This window comes from Aptenodytes forsteri, unplaced genomic scaffold, assembly GCF_000699145.1.
Source record: "Aptenodytes forsteri isolate BGI_AS27 unplaced genomic scaffold, ASM69914v1 Scaffold287, whole genome shotgun sequence".
NCBI classification, from domain to species: Eukaryota; Metazoa; Chordata; class Aves; order Sphenisciformes; family Spheniscidae; genus Aptenodytes; species Aptenodytes forsteri.
The window spans coordinates 3,431,405-3,456,789 of NW_008794854.1; the positions used below are offsets into that span (position 1 = coordinate 3,431,405).

At 35.9% G+C, this 25,385-nt stretch overlaps 1 protein-coding gene across 1 annotated transcript; it reads right to left on the reverse strand.

Moving 5' to 3' along the window:
* On the reverse strand, positions 1 to 24,074 carry ZNF654 (zinc finger protein 654). Its single transcript, XM_019470834.1, has 8 exons — positions 23,935 to 24,074; positions 19,269 to 19,350; positions 17,170 to 17,305; positions 12,852 to 13,054; positions 11,943 to 12,082; positions 6,606 to 6,747; positions 2,587 to 4,903; positions 1 to 2,194 (listed from the first exon to the last, which is right to left on the reverse strand). Exons 3-8 carry the CDS (start codon positions 17,270 to 17,272, stop codon positions 2,187 to 2,189), a joined length of 2,913 nt encoding a protein of 970 aa, XP_019326379.1. The 5' UTR covers positions 17,273 to 17,305; positions 19,269 to 19,350; positions 23,935 to 24,074; the 3' UTR covers positions 1 to 2,186.
* Between the last annotated feature and the right edge of the window lie 1,311 nt (positions 24,075 to 25,385).

Consider the following 25,385-nt stretch of genomic DNA (forward strand, 5'->3'; position numbering starts at 1 on the left):
TATATATAATGAAGGATGCATTTAAATCAGTTTTTTTTGCAACTGCAAAAAAAATTCTTTGGTGCCTCAAATGTCATACAAATCTCTGAAAGTGGGCCAGTCATCAGTATTAATGTAATGCACACATACCTGTGATCATAATTTTATAACCTTTTACATTAATCCAGCTCAAAGTTAAGGCAAAATTTTTCTAGAATTCAAAAGAGTATGATTTTGAATTTGTGTTCTTTTTACCTCCCAGGAGGGGAAAAGGAAGCAGAATCAATGCAAATATCTGTTTAATTTCACAGAGGATTATTAGCAGAGGCATTACTGAACTATTAAGTTTAAGTTTCAGAACTACTTAACAGCCTATTTTACAATGAAACCCTTAGGTTTGCAAGTGTGAGCCATTGCTACAATGAGCAGATCTTTTATGTACCTCTTGATTTTTTACTCATTAGTTTTTACATATCTGTTGATTTAAGCAAGTTGATCATCTTATTATGCCATACACGCATTGTGATGAACTATTCAGTAAGCAAACTAGCTGAGCAGGAACAGTTGGTCTTTGCTGTCCTACATTTCTGTGATGACTCCATCTGTACACACCAGTTCTCACCACTATACCTTCCGTGCCTACAATCACATTAAAATTTTCAGCTACCCGCATAGAACAGGATCCCAAATAAAACATTTTTAGGTGGCAAGACAGTATAAGATAAATTAGAGGATAAATTAGCACAGTAATTAGACAATGTGCATGTTTGCCACACCTCTGTTTGGGGTGGGAAGACCATGAACTACAACAGCATCTTTTCTGGTTTCCAAATGTCCTGTATTTCAATGTTACATATAGAGCTGAATGACTCAGATTTCCCATCTTCACATTCTGATTGTTTCTATGAACAGTGAATTTTGGATAAAGTGCTTAACATTTAAATCTAACTCCTTCACTAACTTCTGGGAAAGGCCATCTTTTCAAGAGATGCTACTAGATAGGGTTGTAATGCGTCTTAAGGTTGAGTCAATACGTATTTTCTCCCTTCCTCTAGGCAGTAAGTAGTTACAGTACTGAGTTGTGACCTACCACCATTAAGCAACATCACAAACAGGCTCTTCCTGATCTTTTTTTTTTTCCCCCAACTTGACATATGCTTTGCTTATGACTGCCCTTTTTTTTTAAAAAAAAAAAAACTTTTTTTTTTAAAACAGGAAGCCATCTCAAGTTCTTTTCAGTCATACCAACAGCTGAAGGACCTCTGTATTCACATAAAATTAGTTTAACTCTGCCCTGTAATGCAAGCTTAACCCCCTTCACCTTCTGTATTTGTTTCAATCTGCTTCTGTTAATATCCACACAATCTGTGCATGTACTGCTTGTATTAGTCTTCCTGCACCTACAACAGATGTTTTACAGGACACTCTTAACATACACATTTACCATAGCCTTGAAAAGGGCTTCTCTTATGCACAGTGGAAACCAGATGCATGCAACTTCCACACTTCATATCACATCAACTCACTTTTCCTTGCATGCTCTGTACTTCCAAGTTTTTGGCTATTCGAGCATTCCATCCATCTTAGATTTCTTTCTACATTCCTCTTTCTGGATTCTGAGTATAAGTTTACTAAATGAGCTCCATGCTTTTTAGCAGATAATGGAATCATACTCAAACTTCGAAAAAAAGAATGCATGGTTCCTCTACGCATTTCTTATCCATATTATAATAATGTAACAGCTTCTTGAATGATTCCTTCCCAGCTGTGTGGATGGATATCCTTTAACCACACATTTTCCAACTAAAGCAGCTTTCAGAATTGGCTGGTTTTATTTCCATAAGGCAATTAACACCTCTGCTTTCTCTGCTTGCTCAACTGTATGCCTTATTTTCCTTAAGCCTTCATGCTAGAAAGACTGTGCCACTAAGCTTCAATCACACATTTGGAATGAATGTGGCTTTTCGGATAACTGGTACTTTGGGGATTTTGTAGCAACCTTTCTGGACTCAAGACCTGCAGAGCTCCTGCTACTCCTCTGTGAGTTTTGTCTAGAAAATGTGCTTTGTCTTTATCAAGGTCATGTTTTTCTTTAGTAATTTGAGACTGCTTTATGATTAAGGCCAACTGGGAAATTAACTGATGCTTCTTCATGTAGTGTTTTCTTACACCACTCCTCGTTCGATACATTTTCCCACAACATTGAATCAGGCACCTGCAAAAGAAAATGCATTGGGATCAAAATGAAGACTAACCAATGTAAATAATTCTTTAATCTAGAACACTGCTTTTGTTTTTCGACATGTTTAGTTTCAAACATGCAAGGAAAGACAGATTGAATTACCCCCTTCTGTCTTACGAGAAGCCTTTTCCATTAGAGTTGTCTACCAATTCTCAACACCTCTTTCTTATTCTAAACAGCATGTCCAATTTGAGCTTCCAATTTAGCACAGTACTGTGATTTACTTCTCTAAGTTCTAGCATACTACAATTGCTTAGAAGTTGTGTCTGTCTTATCTATTCCATCAGGTTGCCTGTTTTCAAAGACCGTTTTCTGGTTGGTATTTTCCTCCAAACAAACCAACCCAGAAGGACTGTAAGACTTACTTTCATCATCTGAATCGAATCCAAAGAGCGTCTGACACTTCTTTTGTGCAAGGTGAGCCTCAAGTGCTTCTGAATTACAGTAGATGGTCAAGCAGTTGCCACATCTAAATCTTTCTGTTGATTTGCTACAAAATTTATCTTGTTCAGAATGAGCATCTACTTTATCAGTCAAAATTTTTCTACGTTTTGGCATGCTAATGTATCGTTCATCAAGATAACTTGGAGGCAATGGTCTAACATACGGTTTTGTTAAGATGACACCATATGAAGTATTCTCTGTTGTCTGATTTGGTTTAGAAGGTAATTGCGAGGCAGCAGCATTATTTTGTGGTATATCATGACAATTCTGTAAAACTGGTAACACTGACCCATTTTCTGTCCTTGTTTCATCTGCCACTCTGTCCAAAGGTATTTCTGATGACTTTGATGATGTCTGATCTACGTCACTGTGCCCATTGACTAGTTGGTCGCTAACAACATTACAGTTTTCAGAATTTGGCTGTAACACAGGTGTCTTTTGGTCTATCAAACTTAAAACTGTAGTGCCACCCTCAGATGAACTTTCATTTCCATTGTGAATTACATTATTTGCTTTCTTCTCAACACTTTGAATATATGTCTTTGGTTCTGTAGAATCCTTCCTTGACTTCCAAGTTGGAATTGGTAAATCTACAGTTTCTTTTTCATTAACAGATTCATCATCATCTTGGTAACTACAAAGTTCTGAAGGATCATCTGAAGAATCTTTTTCACTTGCATCTTCTGAACATTCTGGTGTTTTATTTAAATAATGCTGAGCCTCATGTTCGTACAGCAAAGGGAGCTCCTCAAATAGCTCACAGCACTCTGCAAAATTGCATTGAGCTTTAAAAACACTATGACTTTTTGTATGTTCTGCAAGCTCAGTTGACAGCTTAAATCTCTGATTACAATTAAAGTGTAAACAAAAGTAAACATTTGGATACACATGTCTCTTCAGGTGGTCTATAAAATGTTGGGAATCAGCAAATTTTCTCTGGCAGAACCGGCATTTTCCTTTATTCCATTTCATTATATGCTGCTGCACCTTCAAATCAGTTGGATGAGCTTTTCTTGCGTGTTTATTGAGGAATCTTATCTTTTTAAACACTCTAGCACAACCATTAGCAGGGCACTTAAAGCTTCCTTCCTCATCCATAGCATCAATGTCTTTTTGAGGGCAAAAAGCTCCATTCACTTTATGCAGAATAGGTGACTCTTTACTGGAGCTCTCATCATCTTCCGGCAAACTTTCTGTACTTAAAGCATCAGGAACGTTATTAAAACAGCTGTCACTACTATTTTCAGTAGCATCATCCTGGTCACTTAGATGGTTTTCCACCGCATCAAATACCTGTTCTGCATTCTCCTCCTCCACTTGGACCACTTGGTCAGCACTTGGAGCTATTGCAGTCTCTGGTTCATTATCTTTGGAACCATCAGAATTCCCGTTTTCAAGAGACAGAGAAACATCAGAACATTCTAGTTCATTAAGAGCAGGAGCCTGCTGACTAGCCTCAAGAACTGCAGCAAGATGTTGCCTTTCTATCTTCCTGACGTGATTCTTTAAGTGCTTCAGCATAAGTCCTCTTTGCCTGAACTTTCTGGTGCAAAGTACACAGGAAAAACTGCCCTTTTTTTGGTGAGCTTGTGCATGTTTCACGATGTGACCACCAACAAATTCCTTGTTGCATATCACACAGCGGTGCCTTGGTACAGTTTGATCTAACATTTTAGATGCCTCAAGAGCTTCATGGTTCTTTTTGGCATTACCTTTGGACTGGGCTTCAGAGAGGTCTTCAGGGTCAAGTTCCCCATTGCTGACATCTGTTAAACAGACACGTTCCTCGCTCAGAGCCCTATACTCTGTTATCTTCTCTGTATTTGCAGTAGAGTTTTCCAGTGTACTTTCACTTAAGCCAACAAAGGCTTTATCCCCCAATAATGCTAAACAATTCTGCTTGATCATCAAGAAATTCCAAAACTCAGGATCAAAAAACAAACCTTTTTTCAAAATCGGAAGCAATTCAAAACGTACACGGTTTTGAACAGAACTAGTGCACTCATTGTATTCTTCATCTGCACATTTATACAAATGTTCAACAGTGTAGTACGATTCCAAGGTGCGCTCAAGAAAAAAGATTGAAAGAGCACAAATTCTGAGGATCTCCAAGTCATTTGGCAGAAAATGAGCAATTGCTTTATAAATAAGACTTTTCATGTTGGGATCTTCACGGAGGTCTAACTGTAGGGCACATCCACATATCTCAACACATATCTGAAGACCATCTTCACCAACCTGCAGAAAGGGAATTACAGTGTACATAATTATAAAGTATGCATAATGGTATTTTCCTTATGGGCTTACGGAAGTCTACAGCTTGAAAGTAAAATTAAAAAAAATCAGACCCACAGAAAAAAAAAAAGAACTAGTCTAAACAATGCCCAAACATCAACATCCCATGTATTTATATTCATCTACTTGCAAAACAGTTAGGAGTTCAGAAAGCATCCTGCTAGTAAACTTCACCTAAAGGCATGTACATTTTAAAATAATGCTCAAAGACTATAAATACAGATACAAAAAGTGCTCAAAAATAACATCTGGTTTGCACTGAAAGCTACACAGCTACTGTAAACAAAGCTTCAGATGCTTTTGCCACGTGCAGTTCTATAGTTAAAGAAGATTAATTATTTGGCAATATAAAATAAGACTGCGGCAAATCATATCTGATCTAGCAGTATCTTCTGTCTGCATATTCACTATCTAGGCTGTGTCACATTATAATTGGACAGTTACTCTATATTTTGCCTCTGTTCTAACTCATTTAACTTGCATTGCATAAAAATACAAGCTATAAAATATTGCCCTCAATTTTGAACAATGACCACCAGGGAAACCATAACAACCCACGGCCAAGCATCCTAAAAGGCTTGACTTTTCAGAATTGACAAACTATCCTTCCAATGGGCAGAATTCCTATTCCACACTTCAGGCTGGGGGCCCTGCCATGAACATGTAATTCAGAGGGATGATCAGAAACAAACTGCCCAACAGGTAGCAGATTAAAGTAAAAAGAGTTTCAGGAAGTTTAGAAATAATTAATACCTACCTATATTTAAATGTATGTTAACAAATACATACAATGCTCCATATGTAGTGGGTTATTAAAAAATACGATCATTCAGATGCAAATACAAATAAAAGTTATTCATGTCACCACAAGTATTTTAGAATACATACTGAGATTAAAATCTTGAACAGCAGCAAATCATTGCATTTAGAACTGTACAGCAGCACCCGTGACAAAATAATTTATAATTCACTTCGGGCATAGAATATGAAGGAGCTCTGTTCGGTCAGGTTAATGATAAAAAACAACATTTGTTTGGAAACAACTCACACTCCTGTGTGTGAAGTGTTGCACATTACATCTTTTGCAGATGTTTGTATGGGACAGTATAAGACTAACATCTGAAGCGTGAAACACTGCACTTTTCTGAAGCAAAATTATGTCCAGCTTTTCCTTTATGTTACATTAAGCACTTCCTCAGATTTGATTGGAACCAGTGAAAGGATTCAGAACTTAACAAAGGTGAAAGGCAGATAACAATGGTATTACACAAGTCTGATTTCCTTAAGGAGCCAGGCTGAAAAAAAAAAAACCTACTGATGCATCTTTCACATTTAGTCTGTGTATTTATTATTAATTTCCCCATTTATTTATAGGGCATGACATTCCTCAAACTTACTGCAGACAGAAAGAAAAACTCAGAATTCAGTAAAATAAAAAAAATCTTAAACACACACAACAGATCACGGGCAATCATGATACTGAAGCACATCTGGAACTTGAGAAAATTTTTAAGCTAATATTGTGTCCTTCCCTCTTAACTTTCCAGAAAAAGCTGCCATTGCACAATATAAACATCACTTCTCTTTACTTTAACTAGTTACAAAAAGAATGGGGGGTGGGGCAAAACAAACAAACAAAACTTACTTCATCCTTAATGACTTTCATGAAAGGGAAAATTACTCTGACATTTGTAGCAATTCTTAAAAGCTGGTAGCACTGGTCAACAAATACTTGTTTTGATGGGTTAGATTTAAGCTGCAGTTTACTCCAAATGAAGATCAGGTCCCTATAAGTACAGAACAAAATATTTCAATTAGATTGAGTTTTAGAACTCCATCACTAAGCATGATGCATTACTAAGAACAACTATTTGCATATTCTGTAACTAAAATCATATTTGAGGGTGTAATACCAATCTAACTAACACCACAACTATGCACAATGGAAAATGCAACTTAATTACTTTGTTAAAGCTTTCAGGGTATCTCCTATCACTAAGCCAATTAAATATTCAACAAAATATTAATGTATTCAGCTTAGTATCAGAGAACTGCATAATAAAATCAGATTCTACAGCATCTAGCCCTTAACACCACAGGCAACAAACGTCAGGCTGAACAGCAAGCTGTGTGCTCTTGGGATTAAGTTACTTGCAGTACAAGGATGAGGAGTCCTTCAGGAAAAGAAGTGTTTGAATGTGGAAAATGGGAGCGTTGTAGAAAGCTAGCTTCTGATATGGTCCATTGACAGGAAATATCGATGTTCTCCAGTTATGCATATTACAACACAGGTTTTTTTTTTTACTGCTGTCATCACTGGTCTTTCTAGCCGATAGCAGTTACATGAAAGTATCAGGCTCTACAGCTATTCACACATCTCTATGATCCTCAGTCAAACAACATTTCTGACTGATAGAAGGACACATAAGAACAGATTGCTAGACTCTGCAGCAGAACTCCTACACAGGTACTGTGTTTAGTCTATAAAATATAGCTAATTGAAATTTACAGCCTCTAATTTCTATGCACTTTAATTCAGAGACTCGGAAGGGCAACTGCACTTAACTTTTAGTTATAAGAAAATTTGCCAGCACAGAGATTTTACACAGGAGTAGATCTAGTTAGGACTAGGCAGAAATCCCACCATAACATTACAATGAAAACAGGGGACCAATTGACTTTCATTTTCTGAAGGAAGACACTTTTTTATTCCACCAGCCTCCTCCCTCAGAAAACACAAACCCAGTTACTGACAAAATATTTGGTTGATCTTCCAGAGTCTCTGGTTTGTGCCAGATACAAATCAGACAAACCAGACAAACCTTTTGAGACTAAGCTTGTCTAGTGAGGTCAGTGCCTGCATGAAGGGAAGCGACAGAACTGCCTCTGACAAAACACCAACTTCACTTTTAAATTTAGGACAGCTCTACAATTCTGCTTGACATTTTAAGAGCTAGACAAGAGAGCTTGATTGTTTTCTTTCATTCAGAACCCAAGAAAACTGAAGTTGAAAGAAAGATCAAGCTTACATGGGGGAAACTGTGAAAAAGGAGTTCTATAAGCAGCTCTACCCACAAAAAATTAGTCTTACAGGTTTTCTAAAGATACAAGCTGTTCACATCTGCCTTTACCAGGCTGGAAATCTAAATTCCTGAAAGTCTTTGCAAACTTCACGTGTAAGTTTGAAACTAGCGTCTTCGTGCACCAAACCATTAATAAAAATTCAGTAAAAGTCTCAACCTGAAGTACAGAAGAACTGAACATTTTTGCTGTTAAATGTTACAGCAGTTAAATAATACAACTTATTCTCTGCTTTGTCTCATACCATTTCAGAGCAAGCCATTTCAACACTAATCCCAGAGAATTTGAGAAAACTCAAATTATTCTTCTGAGAGATTAGTGGTTAAAGTGGCTTGCCACGTGTTCAGACAAGTGTGACGGCTGGCACAAGGAAAGAACTGAAAAAGGAATGGAGAAAACTGAAAGTAGAAGGAACAGCTCCATGGGTGAAGAGCAAGCTGTTAAATCAGCTTAACCACCATTTGACTAGACCCTGATGTGAAACAGTATTTCAGTCTTATTCCTCCATGTAAACATGGAGGCTTCTCCTTCTCAAGCACATTTCTGTCTTTGATAATCATTAAGGATTAAAGCATTCTCAAAGAGCTGACTGGACTCTGTTTCAACCACTTAAATGCTTTGGATACCAACTTTAACACTGAAGTCAGCAGCACTTGAGATACTTCTGTGTCACTGACGACAACACAGATGATAAACTTGAGATAATGTAGGCAGGGGTAGTTTTCTATTTGCTCAATTATTACGGCATAGTAGTACAGTACTTAATGACATTTACTTCTTGGATAGTATAACTTAGTTCACACTGAGGCCTGTGCTTAAAGTATTATGGACATGTGTTGGGGCAATTTAAATTGTTACTGTGAGATCACAGAACTCGGTACCTCTTTACCAGCAGCAACCAGGTATTCCAGCCTGTTAACCCCCTGCAAAACACCAAACCCATTGCATGCCTCCATCAGCAACATAAGAGAATGGTTAAGCCTGCCCTACCTGACCTAGATCTAAAATCTTTGCTATTGTTGATAAGTAGAAAGTCTATCTTTTCTTGGGTATAGATAGCACACTTTACCAAAAATGTTATCCAATTCACAAAAATTACCTAAAGGCCAAAGAATGAACGAACGGGTGGGAAAAATTCCCTGACTTACTGAATTTACTGCATAGGAACCACTTGAAAACAGCCAAAACAGCATTTACAAATTGCGAAAGGCAAGCCGTTCTGCTACACCTGTTCCATCAACATTTTGGCTGTCTTCCTGAAGAGACATCACTTTTTGATACTAGAAAGTCATTAATCACATCATTATGGACTGATCTCTTACCAATTCCTTGTACACAAATATTTCTAGTAAGACCAAGCACAGCTTGCTTTCTGATTAATTTGTAAGTGGGCTTTCACTTCAGAAAAATAATTCAGATTATCTGAATCTAGAATTTATTCTTAATGTCAATGAAAACAGTAAGAGTTTTGTGACAGAGCTGCTTAAAGTCCATCTTCCTCTGACATAGTAAGAGCTAATGTTTCAGCGTGAAGATTTCATATAGGCTGCTTCACACGAAGCGATAGCAAGTATCTGCTATTTACAGCTTTCTAATCTATTTTGGTATCTTATCTTTGCTAGTAGTGTTTGCTGCTAGATCTGCAAGGTCCTCAATTCCAGACAAGGCAAGATGATTTACGCTGTGCTGAAGATGTTAAAAACTTCTCTAGGGAAAAATACACGATGTGGGTTAATTTAACCTGGCTCCTACTTCTTCGAAAATTTGAATTACATGCCTTCACAAGCTTTGTTCCAGTTTACATTATCTATCAAGCGTTATGCAGATTTCTCTTGTTGGGTACACAATTGTTAAGGCTCAGCATTTTTAAAAGAATGAAACAGCTGTTCTAGCTGCACAGACATAACTGCTCTGAACTCTTTCAAAAGATCCTCAAGTTCTATATTCTGAACAGAGGATTAAAATACTAAGAGATGCCAAAATGGCTTCCTTGATAAGCAGATATCAAACAGTACTTCAGTCTCTTCTGGAATTTCATTTTTGACATCCGCTTTGCCAGAACATAAGGACAGACATCTTGTTTGAATAGCAATTTTCAAAATGGATGATGCAAAACTTAATGATCAACTGGGTAAGAGCAAAGTTAACAAGTTACTATAGCAAAAGGCATAAAAAGTGGTTTAATTCCAATATTTAAAATGCACTTCTTAAAAGACTGAATCCCCAAAACAGAGAGCACTAACCATGTAACTAATACGTGCAGGTTACATCTGCAAATTTCCTGATAAGTAAGAAGTCAGGAGATCCAGCATTTGGGGAGGAATCAGCAAAGTCGGATTCCATTCCAAAGTTGGTCACTGGGCTCACACAAACTAGGTACCTTTTTGGTTGAACAACTTCGTCTGTCCTATGGGGACAGTCATGCCCACCTTTTTCTGGACAGACAATGAAAAACGCCACTAGGTATTGCCAATACATTGTATTATAAACGTAGGTCATAATCATAATTCCAAAGGTTTTGATTCAACACAATCAATTACTCATCCAATAGTCAAGGAAAAACTTTATTAACAAACCAAGCATTATCATGTCTGACCTTCATTACTTCCTCAAGAAGGGAAAAAAAAAAAAAAAAAAAAAAAAAAAAAAAAAAAAAAAAAAAAAAAAAAAAAAAAAAAAAAAAAAAAAAAAAAAAAAAAAAAAAAAAAAAAAAAAAAAAAAAAAAAAAAAAAAAAAAAAAAAAAAAAAAAAAAAAAAAAAAAAAAAAAAAAAAAAAAAAAAAAAAAAAAAAAAAAAAAAAAAAAAAAAAAAAAAAAAAAAAAAAAAAAAAAAAAAAAAAAAAAAAAAAAAAAAAAAAAAAAAAAAAAAAAAAAAAAAAAAAAAAAAAAAAAAAAAAAAAAAAAAAAAAAAAAAAAAAAAAAAAAAAAAAAAAAAAAAAAAAAAAAAAAAAAAAAAAAAAAAAAAAAAAAAAAAAAAAAAAAAAAAAAAAAAAAAAAAAAAAAAAAAAAAAAGAGGAGAGACATCTTACTTTTCAGTTCCCTGAAATCTGGGAACAGGGAAATCCTAGAGTCTGAACTCCATATTAAAATTAGTTATGCAGATTAATAATTTGATCTCTATTGATTAAAAAAACCCAAATCCTTGCTGACTAAGCCTTTTTGCTTCAACTGCATAATCAAACAAACAATTTAAGCATACTTTATCAAGGAATGCAGATGTTAACTTTAGGTACAGAAATTATACAGGCTAAACAGAAGGATTATCTTCCTTAGCCATCTTTCAGTCCTCAGAATGATGAAATTTTTGACAACTCTTTAGAAAACTCTTCTTAGCCGTAAAAACATCCCACTATCAAGCTGATTCAGGGTGTACGAAGACATTCTTACATAAATGTTTTCTAGAGGACCACCATTTATGTTATGGCTCTGTTTATGAAGTAAAAGTTTGCATAATTCATAGCACATTTTCAGAACCACATATTCTCTTTTTAGACAGATTGGTGACATACTACAGTTTGGTTATTATAAGCAGTGTCATCTAACTAGCAGAACAGCAAAACATCTGTATTGCCAGAGAGTCTACAGACTGCATATTGTTACACATTGCTAATAATAAATGCCATATTTATAGCTATTTACAGCCTGATGTATGTAAAAGCTCACCCTTCTGTTACTTTGAAACAGTTAGTAAGTGTTATGTACTATGTAGGCTACTACTGTGCATGATCGCATGTAAAAAGGCAATAGGCGTAACAGATGTACTAGGAATGTTTAAAAATCATGTTAGAATGTTTTTATCTGGTATTTTAAACTTGAGCTACATCTCAAAGTTAGGTGAGTTTCATTTTGGCAATAAGCATTTATTATCTGCTAAGCTGCTTCACCAGAAATAAAGTATTTACCATATACAATACATGTCCCCATTTTGAAGCTGTGGGACTAGGAACGATTCACATAGCTGTAAGGCTAAGGTAGTCTTCCCTTCTTTTTCAGTGTTGCAGATGATCTCAATTCCACTCTTGCAATCAGTCCTCAACAAGTGCTATACAATTAAAATAAAATCAATTTAGATAAATTTGCTAACATGAAATAAAAACCTATCAGACCTTGCTATATTAAAGAAGCTACTGAAAACTTCAGGAATTGCTATCAACATAGGATTTCTTTGGAACAGCTTTTGTGGAGGTCTGTAAATAGAGATTTTGGAGATATTTAGCGTTCTTTCATATTTCTGAGAGTAATGACAATTAGAATAATTGTCTGAGAAATTAAAAGACTACACAAAAGCACTTTTTTGCACGATGGTAGCTTGTTCTTAAAACAAGGTTAAGAAAAGCATTATTATCTAGTAAATGCTATCAGTGATAAAAGTAGGGCCACATTCAGCTAAAGTGTCATTTTACATACTGGGGCATCATTAAAAAAACTTGAAGGCGAACAAAACTATATAATGTACAAAACACTGGACTGACATCAATTAGGCTCAAGTGCTTTTGCTAGAATAATAATCAATAGTAAAATAGTCGATACACTCAAGTTACAAAATATTAATGACTCAAGTTATTTAGGGAATATATCTACAAGTAAACTTGACCAAAAAAATTGCATTTAGGTCAACAAGATTTGTAGGCGCTTAACATTAACTTTTCAAAGCTTAAGCCAGCACTAAGTTAAGCAACACCGGTGTAGTTGCCCGATTTTATGACATTTGGTTCTACAAAAACAGAGTTCCATATGCTCCTCTTGACAACTTGTATACAGTAAGTATAATGTACCACTTCATTAAAAAAATGTATACTGACAAACAATACCTCCTGGAATAGCTGATCTTCTAATGGTGACATATAAAGACAGGTGAAAAGAGCTTGATGGAAATACAGATCTTTACTGATATCTGGATGATTTATGCAAGATTTGATAAGAGCCATTGCCTCAGGGATGCGTTCACAGGCAATAAGGTATCTGGCACGTAGTTCAAAGAACAGTGGATTTTCAGAGCTTAAATATTTGTTAACTGTACAGAAAAGAAAGATTTAAAGGCAATTAGAATATGAAGTCCAAACAACAAATATATTTAAATGTAATGTTGTTTTTAATAGTGCAATGTCAACAAATAATATAAAAAAAGGCTCTGCTAAAGAAGCTATCGTATTAAATTAAACACCATCAAGAATCTGTCCTTCTGCTTGGAAACAGAAATTGTTATTTTTTCTTACACCAGTAATCTAATTCAGTATTTTGTTTCTAACAGATCAACACAAGGTGCTGCAAAGGATTAGTAAAATATACACTATATAGAAGCAGATACGAACATTTTCAAGAAAGAAAATTCCCTCCTTTCTCAGCACTGGAATCTGGGTGATTGTCAGAAGTATAGGATTGACGTCACTTCCAACGCTATAAATGTTTAAAACAACTCAGGATACTCATTACCCATTAAAATGGAAGAGGTTGGAGTGGTAAAAAAGTTAACTAGAATTCACATGCTGTTGCTTTAAGTAGCTTTGAACACCTTAATTTTGCTTGGAGAAGTGGAAAATATAATACTTTTTCTTCCTCTAAAAGTGCTACTGGGCACAATTCTAAATCCCTAAATACCTTTAAATTCTAGGCCCTGATTTCTGGAAATCTGTTTTTCAGATCTAAAAGCTAATCTTAAAGCTAACATTTGAATGAAATTGTTTCAACTGAGATACTCAAAATACTTAACATTTAAGTAATTGGGAATTATGAAATACATAAGATGCTTTAGATCTCTATTATAAAAGATCACACAGATTTCTAGTATCTCTTAGGATTAAAAGTTAAAATATCACTCAAGGGTACAAAATGCAATAATGCTGCTTTTATTTCGAGTATTGTTTGCATCTTGTCAAGTAAATGCACACTCCGAGGTGTTAACAGTGTGATAACATTTGTGTAATGTATTGGACAATATGGCCTGATCTTCCTCTTACATTCTCAACAGCTACCTTAACAGAAAGAGTTAAAACCCCACAATTTCTAGTGCATACCCTGTAGTACCATACAGTGTTTCATATTTTAAAAAAAGAAAAAAGAAAAGAAATTGTCAATTTAAAGTCAATGAAGGCTAGAAGTGAGCATGGGAAGTTTATACCTTAGAAGGAACCCGTATTAAGAAAGTTACAAGCAACTTAAAGTGACACTTAAAATGATTAAAAAAATAGAATTGGTTACTGAAAACCATAATCTGAACAGCTAAGACAAACTTTTTTCCCAAAAATAAAAAGATTACTTGTATAACAAGCTTTCACTTAAAACTTTTTTTTTTTAAGGACGTCTGGTTTGAAAGACATTCCTTATACTCAGGAACAGGATTTCTCTAGCATCTTTATTTTTACACAAGCTAATGGTATTATATGCTAGTGAACATTTAAGGAATATTATTCAAGGTGATACAAGGTTTTAGATGAGATTTGTTAATAGATGTACCATAAGGCCCACCACAAGAGAAGATCTCATTCCCACTATCCATTAGCACTTCTGGGCACAAACTTAGTAAAGACGACAACTGAAAGAAAAGCCAGGGTCTAACAGTGGTCATTAACTACAAGAAAAAGTGATCATACAGAACAATCCTTAAAGCCAGGTAAAGGCCTCTCCTTTTTTGAATTAACATACTTACGATAATAAACCAAATCATCAGTTTCATATGCAAACATTACCCAACAGATTACTGAATATTCACATTGAAAAATCAGGCCAGAAATACTTAGCTTTTGTTATGTGCTAATGTTAAGAAAACGCTGCACGTGTAACAACTGGCTGTAACATCCTTCTCCCTCAAACGAGGGAAGATTGCAGTCCACAATACAGGTTAACTTGTTATATCATTCCCACTTTCTGTGTGGGGAACTCTTAGGTCAGTATGCCCCTCTGCTCCACAAATGAGAATCCTACTTCTGACAGCATGAGCTCCCAGGGAAGGGAGTCTCCTACACCCTCCAACACTGTTTTTAAACAGACTGTGAGTTCCAGCTACGCCACTGGCAGGATTGTGCTCCCTCCCTGTAGTGGAATGCCCTCTTTGCCCAAGGCAGCATTTACAGCTCTTCTAACCCCCCAACCAAAGACAACTGCTAACTATAGCGGCATTTAGACTAGTTAGTCTGTGATACATTAAAAACGGCTTGGGGAAAACAACATCTATTCTTGTCCAGGCAGCATGTGCGATGCTTTGCTTTACAGCAATAGATGCCAACCATCACCTTAGAAACTAATTAACTGCTTACATCTGAGTGTACCTTTGTCTACAGTACTCTTCTAGATGTTCACAGTAGGCTGCCTTACTGTCCCTAATCTACTAGAAGTTTATCGCTCCTGTGTTTCAACCCTGCTATTTTTCTTTAAACCAAAGACTGCCTTACTTTCCAGCCATCTCAAAATAGACTGCAATACTACAATTCATGTAAAGACAGACACAGCGAGGTTTGTCTTGGCCTAAGCTTCTCTGTGTAATTAATGAATCCAAGACAGGATTATGTAGTTCACACAGTACATATTTATCAAACTGACTTTTGCAAGTAATGGTTGGTGATTCAGCAATAATAGGCAGTTTTCCTTATTTAAAATAGTGATCCCTGAGGGAACTATACGGCCAAGTTTCAAAATATACAGCAAACACTGCCAGCCTATAGTAGTGCAGAATGTTTGCTCTGTAAGACTTCACAAGAATCAGATTTTAGAGGAAGTGAGACAAGAAAGAAAAAGCTTCCAAGAGATATTATCTAAAATAAAAAGTTTATCATCACAGATGAGATATGTCAAGGGGGTGTGTGGGGATATCAGAAGATGAAAGGAGGAAGAATACCTCAGCAGAGGGAAAGGAGATGTGGCCTGCAACAAAAGGAAACAAAATGATCATCTAGTGACAACAGGCCATCTCGTTCCTACTCTGCCACGTTAAAACTAAGTAAAAGTCCTCAAACTGCTACCCATCATATAGAGGCTTCATGATGACTAAGGGAATCATTAAGGCGAAGGACTAAACTAATTCTTTGCTGGAGATGGAGATTGAGACCTAACTTGAGATCATAACCACCAAAACTTCTAGAGTTCGTCATGCGATGCAGAACAAAACAAGGATAACCCTTTGTTTTCATTTTGTTTCTGTAGGTATTCGACTAGAAGTTTATCAGATATATAATAAAAATCATGAGTAAACTATGTTGCTCAAGTGCTTGCTTCACAAGAGAGAAAAACAACAAAGACTACCCACTTAATCACGTTAATTTGCTATCAAAATACTTTCTCTGGTTCAGGAGGCAGCTCACTGAGCTGTTCTGACTTTATAGTCCTCTTCCTCTCTACAGAATGAACACATTGTCATAAACACAGTAATGAATCTGAATCATGCATTACACCACAGTAACTAGAGAAGAACTAGGATTTTCTTTCACTATCAAATAGAAACAACTTATAAGAGGTCCTCTGTGAACACTGCTAGAAAATACGTAGTATAAGATGTTAGTAAAGACTTTACTGTAGATTGGATATTTTCCCCTTACAAACTTTCATTAACATACTGGCAATGTTTGTTTCCACGCACTGTTAAAAATGCTGGTTTACTCTGCAGCCTGAACAGAAATCTTTCTCCTACTCCCAACTCTAGGAATTACATATACATAAACAGAAAGCAGCTATCAGGTGTAGTCACAGGCCTCATTCTAAACAGAACCAAGAAAAGCCACAAGCCCAAGTATTTACAATTTAAAAGAAAAATTAAATGAGTCGGAGTACCATGAGACAGAAATACACATCAGGTCCTCCCCTGATCATGTTACTTCAGTAGCCTAACTAAAGTCAAGTCACTCTCCATGCTCTTTCAGGGGTTGAACACCTGGATTTGGTAAATTCATTTTATAAGTAACTGCTCAGTAGCCTCTTGTATCTGAATAATCTGACCTCTACACTATAAAAGTAGACTTAAACTACTAGCACAGAAATTTAGTTTTCTTTCAAATAAAAAAGGGACCGGTACATTTTACTACAGAAAAATAGTTAAATTGTGTGCAACACCAGCTGAAAACACCTGACCTTAATATAAAAAAAAGCATAATTTAGCACATTTTTCTGTACTCTAAAAAATTAACGTGGTAAATGAAATACCTAATTCCTGTGATACAGGCTTTGCCTTAAGAATTGCTTGTAATACTGGATCCTCCCATGGTCCACCATCTCGGATGATGCGAGTCACTAGTTCCAGGTTCATATTTCTGTATCTATTTAGAAGGTTCTGACATTCCTATACGTAAAAAGAAAAACAATTAGAAAGAAGAAAAAAGCATTGTCTAAAGATAAAGTTAGGCCATCCAAAAGATAAGAAACAAGAAAACTCACACATGTTTAATTATTTCCTCAGTCAACAATTCAAGCTACAAAGTCTTTTATTGACCAGGCCTACACAAAGACCTAAAGCAACAACTTATATTCTCTAAAAACAATAATACAGAACTGTGGAAGCCAGAACGCTCATGTCTTCTTATAGGCACGCAGCAAGAGCTTGTCATTTCCATAACAATGCAAAAACGCCTTTCCTTGAATTAGAGATATTACTGGCATACGCTGTGGGAGAAGTCTTCACCTCATGCTAGTCTGCACAGATTTAGACATGCTTGCTGATGCTGGATCTGTGATCCAGTGATGGTGTCTGAATTCTATGAGGGAAAAACGGAATTAAGCCATGTGAGTCACCAGCCCTCCTCAAGCAACCATTTTTCTCCAAATCTCTACATAACAGAAATTATGCTTGCCTAAAATAATCCGGAATGTTTTAGCCACCCATGATTTTCACATGTACCAAGTTCCCCCCTCTCCTTGTTATTTGCTGGTAAAAGTGTCAACATTAATGTTAATCAACAGTAGAATTTTAATCACAAGAAAAAGGTATCTAATTTTGAAACAAAAAGATATAGCCGAAGAATGGCTTCTATGCACATACAATTAACTTCTTCACATATGCTTTTTTGCTGTAAATTCTTTTAGTTTCAACTCATTTTTTTTCTTTTATATTCAGGTGAATATGTTTGATGGTAAAAAATGGTTAAGTAACTGAAACAATGGTTTTCACTACCAGTTTGATTACACAACTGATTCAGAAATTCTTTATCTAGAAAATTATGTAAAGATATATTTTAATACATTCATTGTTTAGAAGTCAAGGCAATTGAGAATTGTAATACAAAAGCACAGAGAAGAAAGTGTTATACATCACACTTTTTCCTAAATACTTTCTTGTTCATAGACTGTTTTTGAAAAGCACTTATTGCAGGACTGCCAAAATGTCCCATTACTCTTATGCAAGAGACCCTACCCATTCCTGAGGCTGCTAAGCCACTCCTTGACCCCATTCTTCCACCAATTCTAATCAAGCATGTAATTGCTGCTGGTTTGATAATTAAGGTAAGTAGTGCTGACACATTAATTTGTAGCAGCAGTAACAAACAGGTATCAACATAAAAATAACAAAGGGATAGCTATTTTTCAAACTGCAGTTCCATGATCAGTATTAACAGAAGAAACGACCCTGGTTTTCATCCCTTCTTTCCCTACAACAAAGTTTCCTCTCATGGTTGCACAAGTGCTTGTGTTCCCATGCAGTGAACTTGACTCTCAAAATCAGTTCAGGTCAAAAAGACACCTGGCAAAAAAAGTTACGTTTTTTAAATCCAGGACTACTTATCTTACGCAGTTGTATACAGCCATACAAAACCTTGTCCCAGCCTAGCCAAGAGTACAACAGTTTTAAACAATGTGAACTTATGCTGACCTGAAGAGCTCATTAAGATAGAACTTCAATTTCAAATTTACTGTTTAAAACCACAGAGGGAAACTTGAGGTTTCATGTCATGAACTGGTATGCAACACTGGATGACATTAAGTTCTAATTAGATATAAACAAGCAAAGCTTCCCTCTTCTATATATGGGAAACGCACAAAATATGTCTTTAACAAGATTGGTATTACAAACAAAGAGAAGTACATTTTACTAAGTCCAAGTAGATTCAAATAGCAATACTGATGATAAATGTAAGAATAAAAAGCTTTCCTTTCAAATATACCTTTTCCCCTTTGGGTATAAATGTAAGCAAAGCAGCTACCTTCTTTCACTATAATGGCATGTTTCCTCCAGGTTATATATCCACAAAAACTGTCTTTACACGTATTAAAATAATATTAAAGGTTTATATGAAAGTAGGCAACACTACCTGGATTGAACCTAAAATATCTTTCAAAGGATCTTCATAGAACTCATCCTTTCCAAAGAACAGCAGCAATTCAAAAAAACTCCTAAAAAACAGAAGTAGTGACAAGTCAACCAAACTAAAAATGTTAATTCAAAAAATGAAACTACTGTAAGTCTATTAGTTTTCACAGCACTAAAAACAAAATTAGGAGTTTCATAAGTTCTAGACTCATGCCCATGCCAGACTCGCTCTAAAAAGTTTGGCTAATGCCCACACTCTCTAAACGCAACTTGTATTTCAAAAACTTTATGTTGGTCTGCTATTTTGTGCTGGATTTTGGCAGTTAGACTTACACACACACACTCCAAACACATTATTCATCAGGCATCAAGTCGCAAATACAATACAGCTATAGATAAGCCAACAAGACCAGATCAGTAATAAAACAGATTATACTTAAGCACAATTTAAAATCCCTTCTGCCGCACCTTTTTCATAAGTTCAGGACATTTAGACTGACTTTTAGACCTGCCTGATCTTCTCCCTCAAGAACTCTTATGTCCTTCCTACTGCTGCTCCCCATTCACCATTATGAAAGTGAACCTTCCTCAAAAGCCAAAGCATTTGTCAGACTTGCAGCGATTTTGAGGAAGAAAGAGGACAACTGTAAAATTACTATAGTATGCACAGTGTATAAGGAGTTACATTCGAGGAATAGTAACTTCACGTGAATGCAGATTCCCAACAATTCATATTTTCAAGTGTGATAAGCACTTTCTACTAACACATTTTATTCCATTTCAGCCTGTCTTGCCGTAACGCCCACCGAAGTCTCTCTATGAAGATGCAGGTTTAAAGGTGCTATTAATTTCATATTTCCAAAGAAAGCCATTGAAGATTATTTTCAAAGGGAGAGCTTTGTGCAAATATGCAATTGGAACTACATTCCTCTTCTGTGTGGCTTTCAAACAAATTGATAAAACTTCAGTTTTGCCACCAACAAGTTTTTAAGCAAATCAGGTCTGTGTGCAGCAACATGAATTCACAAGTGTTACCTCAAAAGAGGTGGCAGATAAGGGAGAAGGCAGGACTGATCCTTTCAACAGCAGCCTAGATTTAAACTGACTTGTGGCCTCCATGTTTTCCATCATCTTAAAATACTTGTCTAGCATTTTATTTATTTTTAATACAGTGACTGAGACAATCAATCCTGACAGCAGAATCAGAGAGGTTGGTAAAAAGTAGCTTTCCAGAGCTCAAGTCAATTTAGGTCTTCACTTACAGAAGCATACTTCCAGATAATACTTGCAACTAGTCAATTCAATCAAAAACTAGCGAGTTGGATCTCATGGATCTGCAGACAGCTCCAGTGCACCTGCTATTGCTCTGCCTTAAGATTCAGAGAAATTTAATTTCTATTTGGAAAAGGTAACTACCAAGTACTGCACTAACATAATCTCCAATTGCTGGTTGAGAGAGTCATGAGCAGCAGGCAATAACTGGGCGACTCTCAGAGGAAAAGATAGTACTGAAAGAAAAACTGTATCTAGGGCGTTTTAGAAACGGGACTGAACAGCAAAGGCTTTGGTCTCGTAACAGAAGAAAATATGAATAATTTCCTTTAAGATTATTCTAGACATTTTTTCCAAACGAACAGGGAGAATAAGGAGGCAGAGAGTGAGAACGTGGAAGATGACTCCTAAAAGAGGTTCCAGCACTCTTCCAACCTATAGGTTTTTGAGTCAAGAGCTTGCTGATGACAATTTCTTTCCTGACTACAGCATTTAGTCTTTTGTTGCGACAGCTCTTAAAACAAAAGGCAGATTTTCATGAACAGCTGGACAAGGAACTCTTTTGCAGAACAATTAAATTCACTGCAGTTATCCCCAAATTTAAAGTCAAACTTAAACATATTTAAAGTTAACACCCAAAGTATTCCTACAAAACATTTCCCTTTTAATAACACTAATTCAAAAGAAGTTAAAGAGCAGACTTAAGACAACTTTTTCTCTCAATAACATTTTCAGAAATATTGTGCATTAAAAGATCTTAATATTCACATAAACAAAATGAAGTTTTGTATGTGAATAATGCAAAAGTATCAAGAAATAAGGTTTCCTTTAGTTTATGCTGCAGTATTTTTCCTAACCTAAAGTGATAAGCTATGCCAAAAACAGACCTAGAAAATTTAAGATACACATTCATTATGTTCAATGACAGAACTTTTCTCCAGATTAGGTCCTTGAATCTCAACTCAAATATGGAATGAAAAAACAACCAGTACCCAAATAAGTACTTTGTTCTGAAAAACATTACCTCATTTCATGTTGATAAACAAAATTTTGCAGCATACTTGACCCTCAGAAAAGGTCAGGCATGAGTCATGTCATGATCTGGAAAGCAGCCAAACTGATACTTAAATAATAAGACAAAACTAGTTCTAGCAAATGATGCATGGATCTGTTTTTATTTGCTTTGACTGATTTAAAGAGAATAGGATCTTGAAAAAAAAAAACCCTCTGGAAATTAATAGCGAACAAGTGTAAACTACAGTTTTCTTCCCTATCAATGCACCTGCTCCACACTCTTATCAGACTAATAAAGGAAGCTATCAAAATATTTGTATTTCCTCATCACCAGTCTCCATTCACTTAAAATTACTATAGTCAATTCCAGCTTGGCCCTGTTATCTTAAATCAGTCTGCAGGATTGCAGATCCACATTTACATCCACCTGTTTATAATAATGGTGCTTCTACATTTATCACATCACTACTTTGATGTTACTGGCATCAGAAGATTGCCTAAGAACACTAGTATACTGGCACCATTAATGTATTAATGGCAATACAGATGCTGCTTCATTTGTGATGAACAGCAAGGCTAGTAAGCATAGGAAATGCAACAGTCATTACTGTTAATAGTTTATTGCCTGGTTACCAAGGAAATCTTACTCGAGTATGACAATACAGTCAGGCAGATTTTTGCTCTCCAAGAACTAAGACTTAATATACACCAAATTTTCAAAAGCAATTTGAGCAAGGTCTCCCAGGTAGCTGCAACTACTAAGTCCCAGCATCCCTTTACAATACCACATGCAAAACTACACCAGTCAAGCAGAGTCAGAAGAAAAAATAAGCTGGAGTCTAGAATGGAAGAAAATCTCAGTGAGTAAACCCAGCTCCAAAAACCAAGATAGACAAGGGTGACAGGAACTCAGTGACCAATTCACTTCTAGATTATCAGGAAGTTACCACCCTACATACAACAAATACCTGAATTTCTACCTTTTTTCCTCCCAAGCTTTGATATTTAAAAGTGTATAAAAGTGTGGTTTGAACTTTATGAGTCTTTTCCTAAAAACTAGTAGAAAAAAAAACAGAGGTCACCATGTTTTGATGCAACTGCTAGTCATTCTCCGATACCTGAGCATTCCAGTTTTAAAAATCACTGTCTTATGTTTCCATAAATAGTCCCACGTCAAATAATTTCATACACACAAAACAGTAAATCTCTTTGGTGAAGTCACACCAACACTTAAAGATAGCATATACTCTGTAAGTGTACAGAATAAACCCTTGACTCCTATGTAATTAGTACTAATAGCTCAAGAACAGTGGAAAGGATAAGCAACCCAGTCCTCCTGACCAAGTAAACTAAGTGAGGAAGACTAGGAGACTATTCACTTCTGATGACTAGATGAGGCGGGAGCAAGACATTTCCACAAGAAATTCTGAACTGAGATACCGAGCTGTATTTGAAAGCACTGCTCAACAAGAAAGCTGTTTAACCAGCTGGACAAATAAATCTGATTTACTCAAACCAAACTCGCAATAAAGCTAGCTTTTAGGTTTCTGTCCCCATCTGCTGAGAGAAGGTCAAGTACACTGCATCTCGGATAAGTATATTTAACTCACTTCAAGATTTTTTTTTTTTGCTTCCATTCAACATTGAGGTTTTGAAGCCTGAAAAGTAGGTTTTTAGAGCAATTAAAAAAAAAAGGGACTTTTACTTATCTACTGATCATTACCCTGACACTTTCAGCCTTCATGTGGGAAAACCACCAAAGCATCAAGAAAATCGAGATTATAGCAAGATTTATGACCTAACATTCTGCAGTTCTTTAAGTTGAATATGACTTTTGGTCAGTTAGCTGCATAACAAGTCATTCCCATAAGCATTTTGATGACTCAAACATAAAATCCATTCTAAAATTGACTCATTTCTTAAACACTACAAGAAATTTATCTTAACAAATACTTAGCTTATTACATCACTAGAGGTAAAACAGTAAAAACTTCAGATAAATTATTTACAGATAAATTAGATAAATTTAGATAAATTATTACTGTCAAAGGTTGGTCTTCAAATACTCCAAAATAAGATTTTCCAAGAAGTCTGTATGGTGATCACTTATTTCTTTAGATTATTCATTTTGCCAGAAAACCCTTATGACACAACATTGTAATACCTGACTTGAATATTTAACAAGGACATAAAAAGACTAAACTAAATTCTAGGTTTTGTATCCTCAGTTAGCAATTCTTGGTTCCACGTAGCTACATCACCTGGTAAAACCACTCTTAAAAGCTCTGAGTATCTCTGAGACCCTATTGCTATTATAAAAGTAATACAGACAGTCTATATTGTAAAGGAAGTAATAATTTAAAAAAAAAAGATGTACTTACAAAGCTAGGCTACTCAATACGTATTGTACGTGCTCACATTCAGCTGGGAATGATACACAGGCAGACGTGAAACAACAGAGCGCCGTCTGAAGCACCTGAAGCTGAGGCAAAGGAACCTGCCATCTTCCAGCATAATCTTCAACAACCTAATTGAAATATATATTACAATGGAAAACATTCTCTTTAGTCAGAAATAGTAAGTAGTTAATACTGTACCTGCTTTATCTCCTCTCCTTCTCCCTCAGAAGTAGGGTTTGTAACCAAAAAACCTGACCATTTTGTGTTATCAAACAAAAAAAATAGAAACTTTATGACCTACATTATAAAAGATATACCACAAAGGACCTTCAACTATTCTTTTCAGAGGGTAAGGCAGGAAATACTTTCTTCTTACATAGTATCACAGTAGATATTACATTCTGCATTTAAACACAAGTTTTTATTTTGCAAGAGGATACAAATTAGAGAGTCTATAACAATATCCAGACATTCCATTTTAAAACTTTCAAAGAGGGGAACAACTAGCCCATGCTCTTCTAGCCTTTATGTCAGCAGAGAAAGGCACAAACATACCAGTCACCCTTTCTTATCTGATCAAATAAGTAAATTTGGCCTTTTTTATCCGTATGATGGAACTAAGGCTAGTTATGCCCTGATCTACAGTTACGCAACTGCATCACTATTTATAGAGAAACATGAAGGTGAAAAATAGGTGTTTTAATGGAGAAAATGGAGAAAAATCCTTGCTTGGTCATCTAGTCAATCTTGTTTGTATTAATAAATGCAAATTTCTGGCACTGCCCATGCCCACGTTGGGAGGCTGAATAACCCAACACCATCTGATATTTCTACACAAGTATCCCTACGCTGAAGCCCTCTGAAAGGCCCAGTCCATTTAGAGCACTCCATGTATAAAACACACAGCACCGAGTTCAGCATGAACCACAGCAATAAAACAGATGTCTGTAAAGACACCCACCAATTCTATGACAGACTAGTCGTTATGCTGCAGTCCCCCAGCAAGTAGAAGGCCAAGGGCTTCGGGTCGCCTCTCCTCCTTTAATTAACAGCTAAGACATGACTCACAGGCAGTATTCTAAGCAGAGACTGAAAACCATATTTCTTCCACGCTCTGGCACACAGCTTATCTCATTGCACTACAGTCAGGCTCCATTTGCTCACTTACTCTTGCCTTATTTTTTTTTTTCATCATAACAGCACAGCTTCAATATAAGCAGAAGAGTGGACTGGCTGCACTTCAGGGCCTAGGGCACTCTTCTCCAGTTGAGGAAACCTAACTGAGATCTCCTACATCCTGAGAAAGTGAGAAGCAGCTGGGGAAACACAACATCATCAGCCATGTTGTAAAGAGAAAGTTAAAGCACTCCACAGCATATGGAAGAGACAAGTAACTGGCTTCAAGAAAGCTATGAAGTGCCAATCCTAGTTAA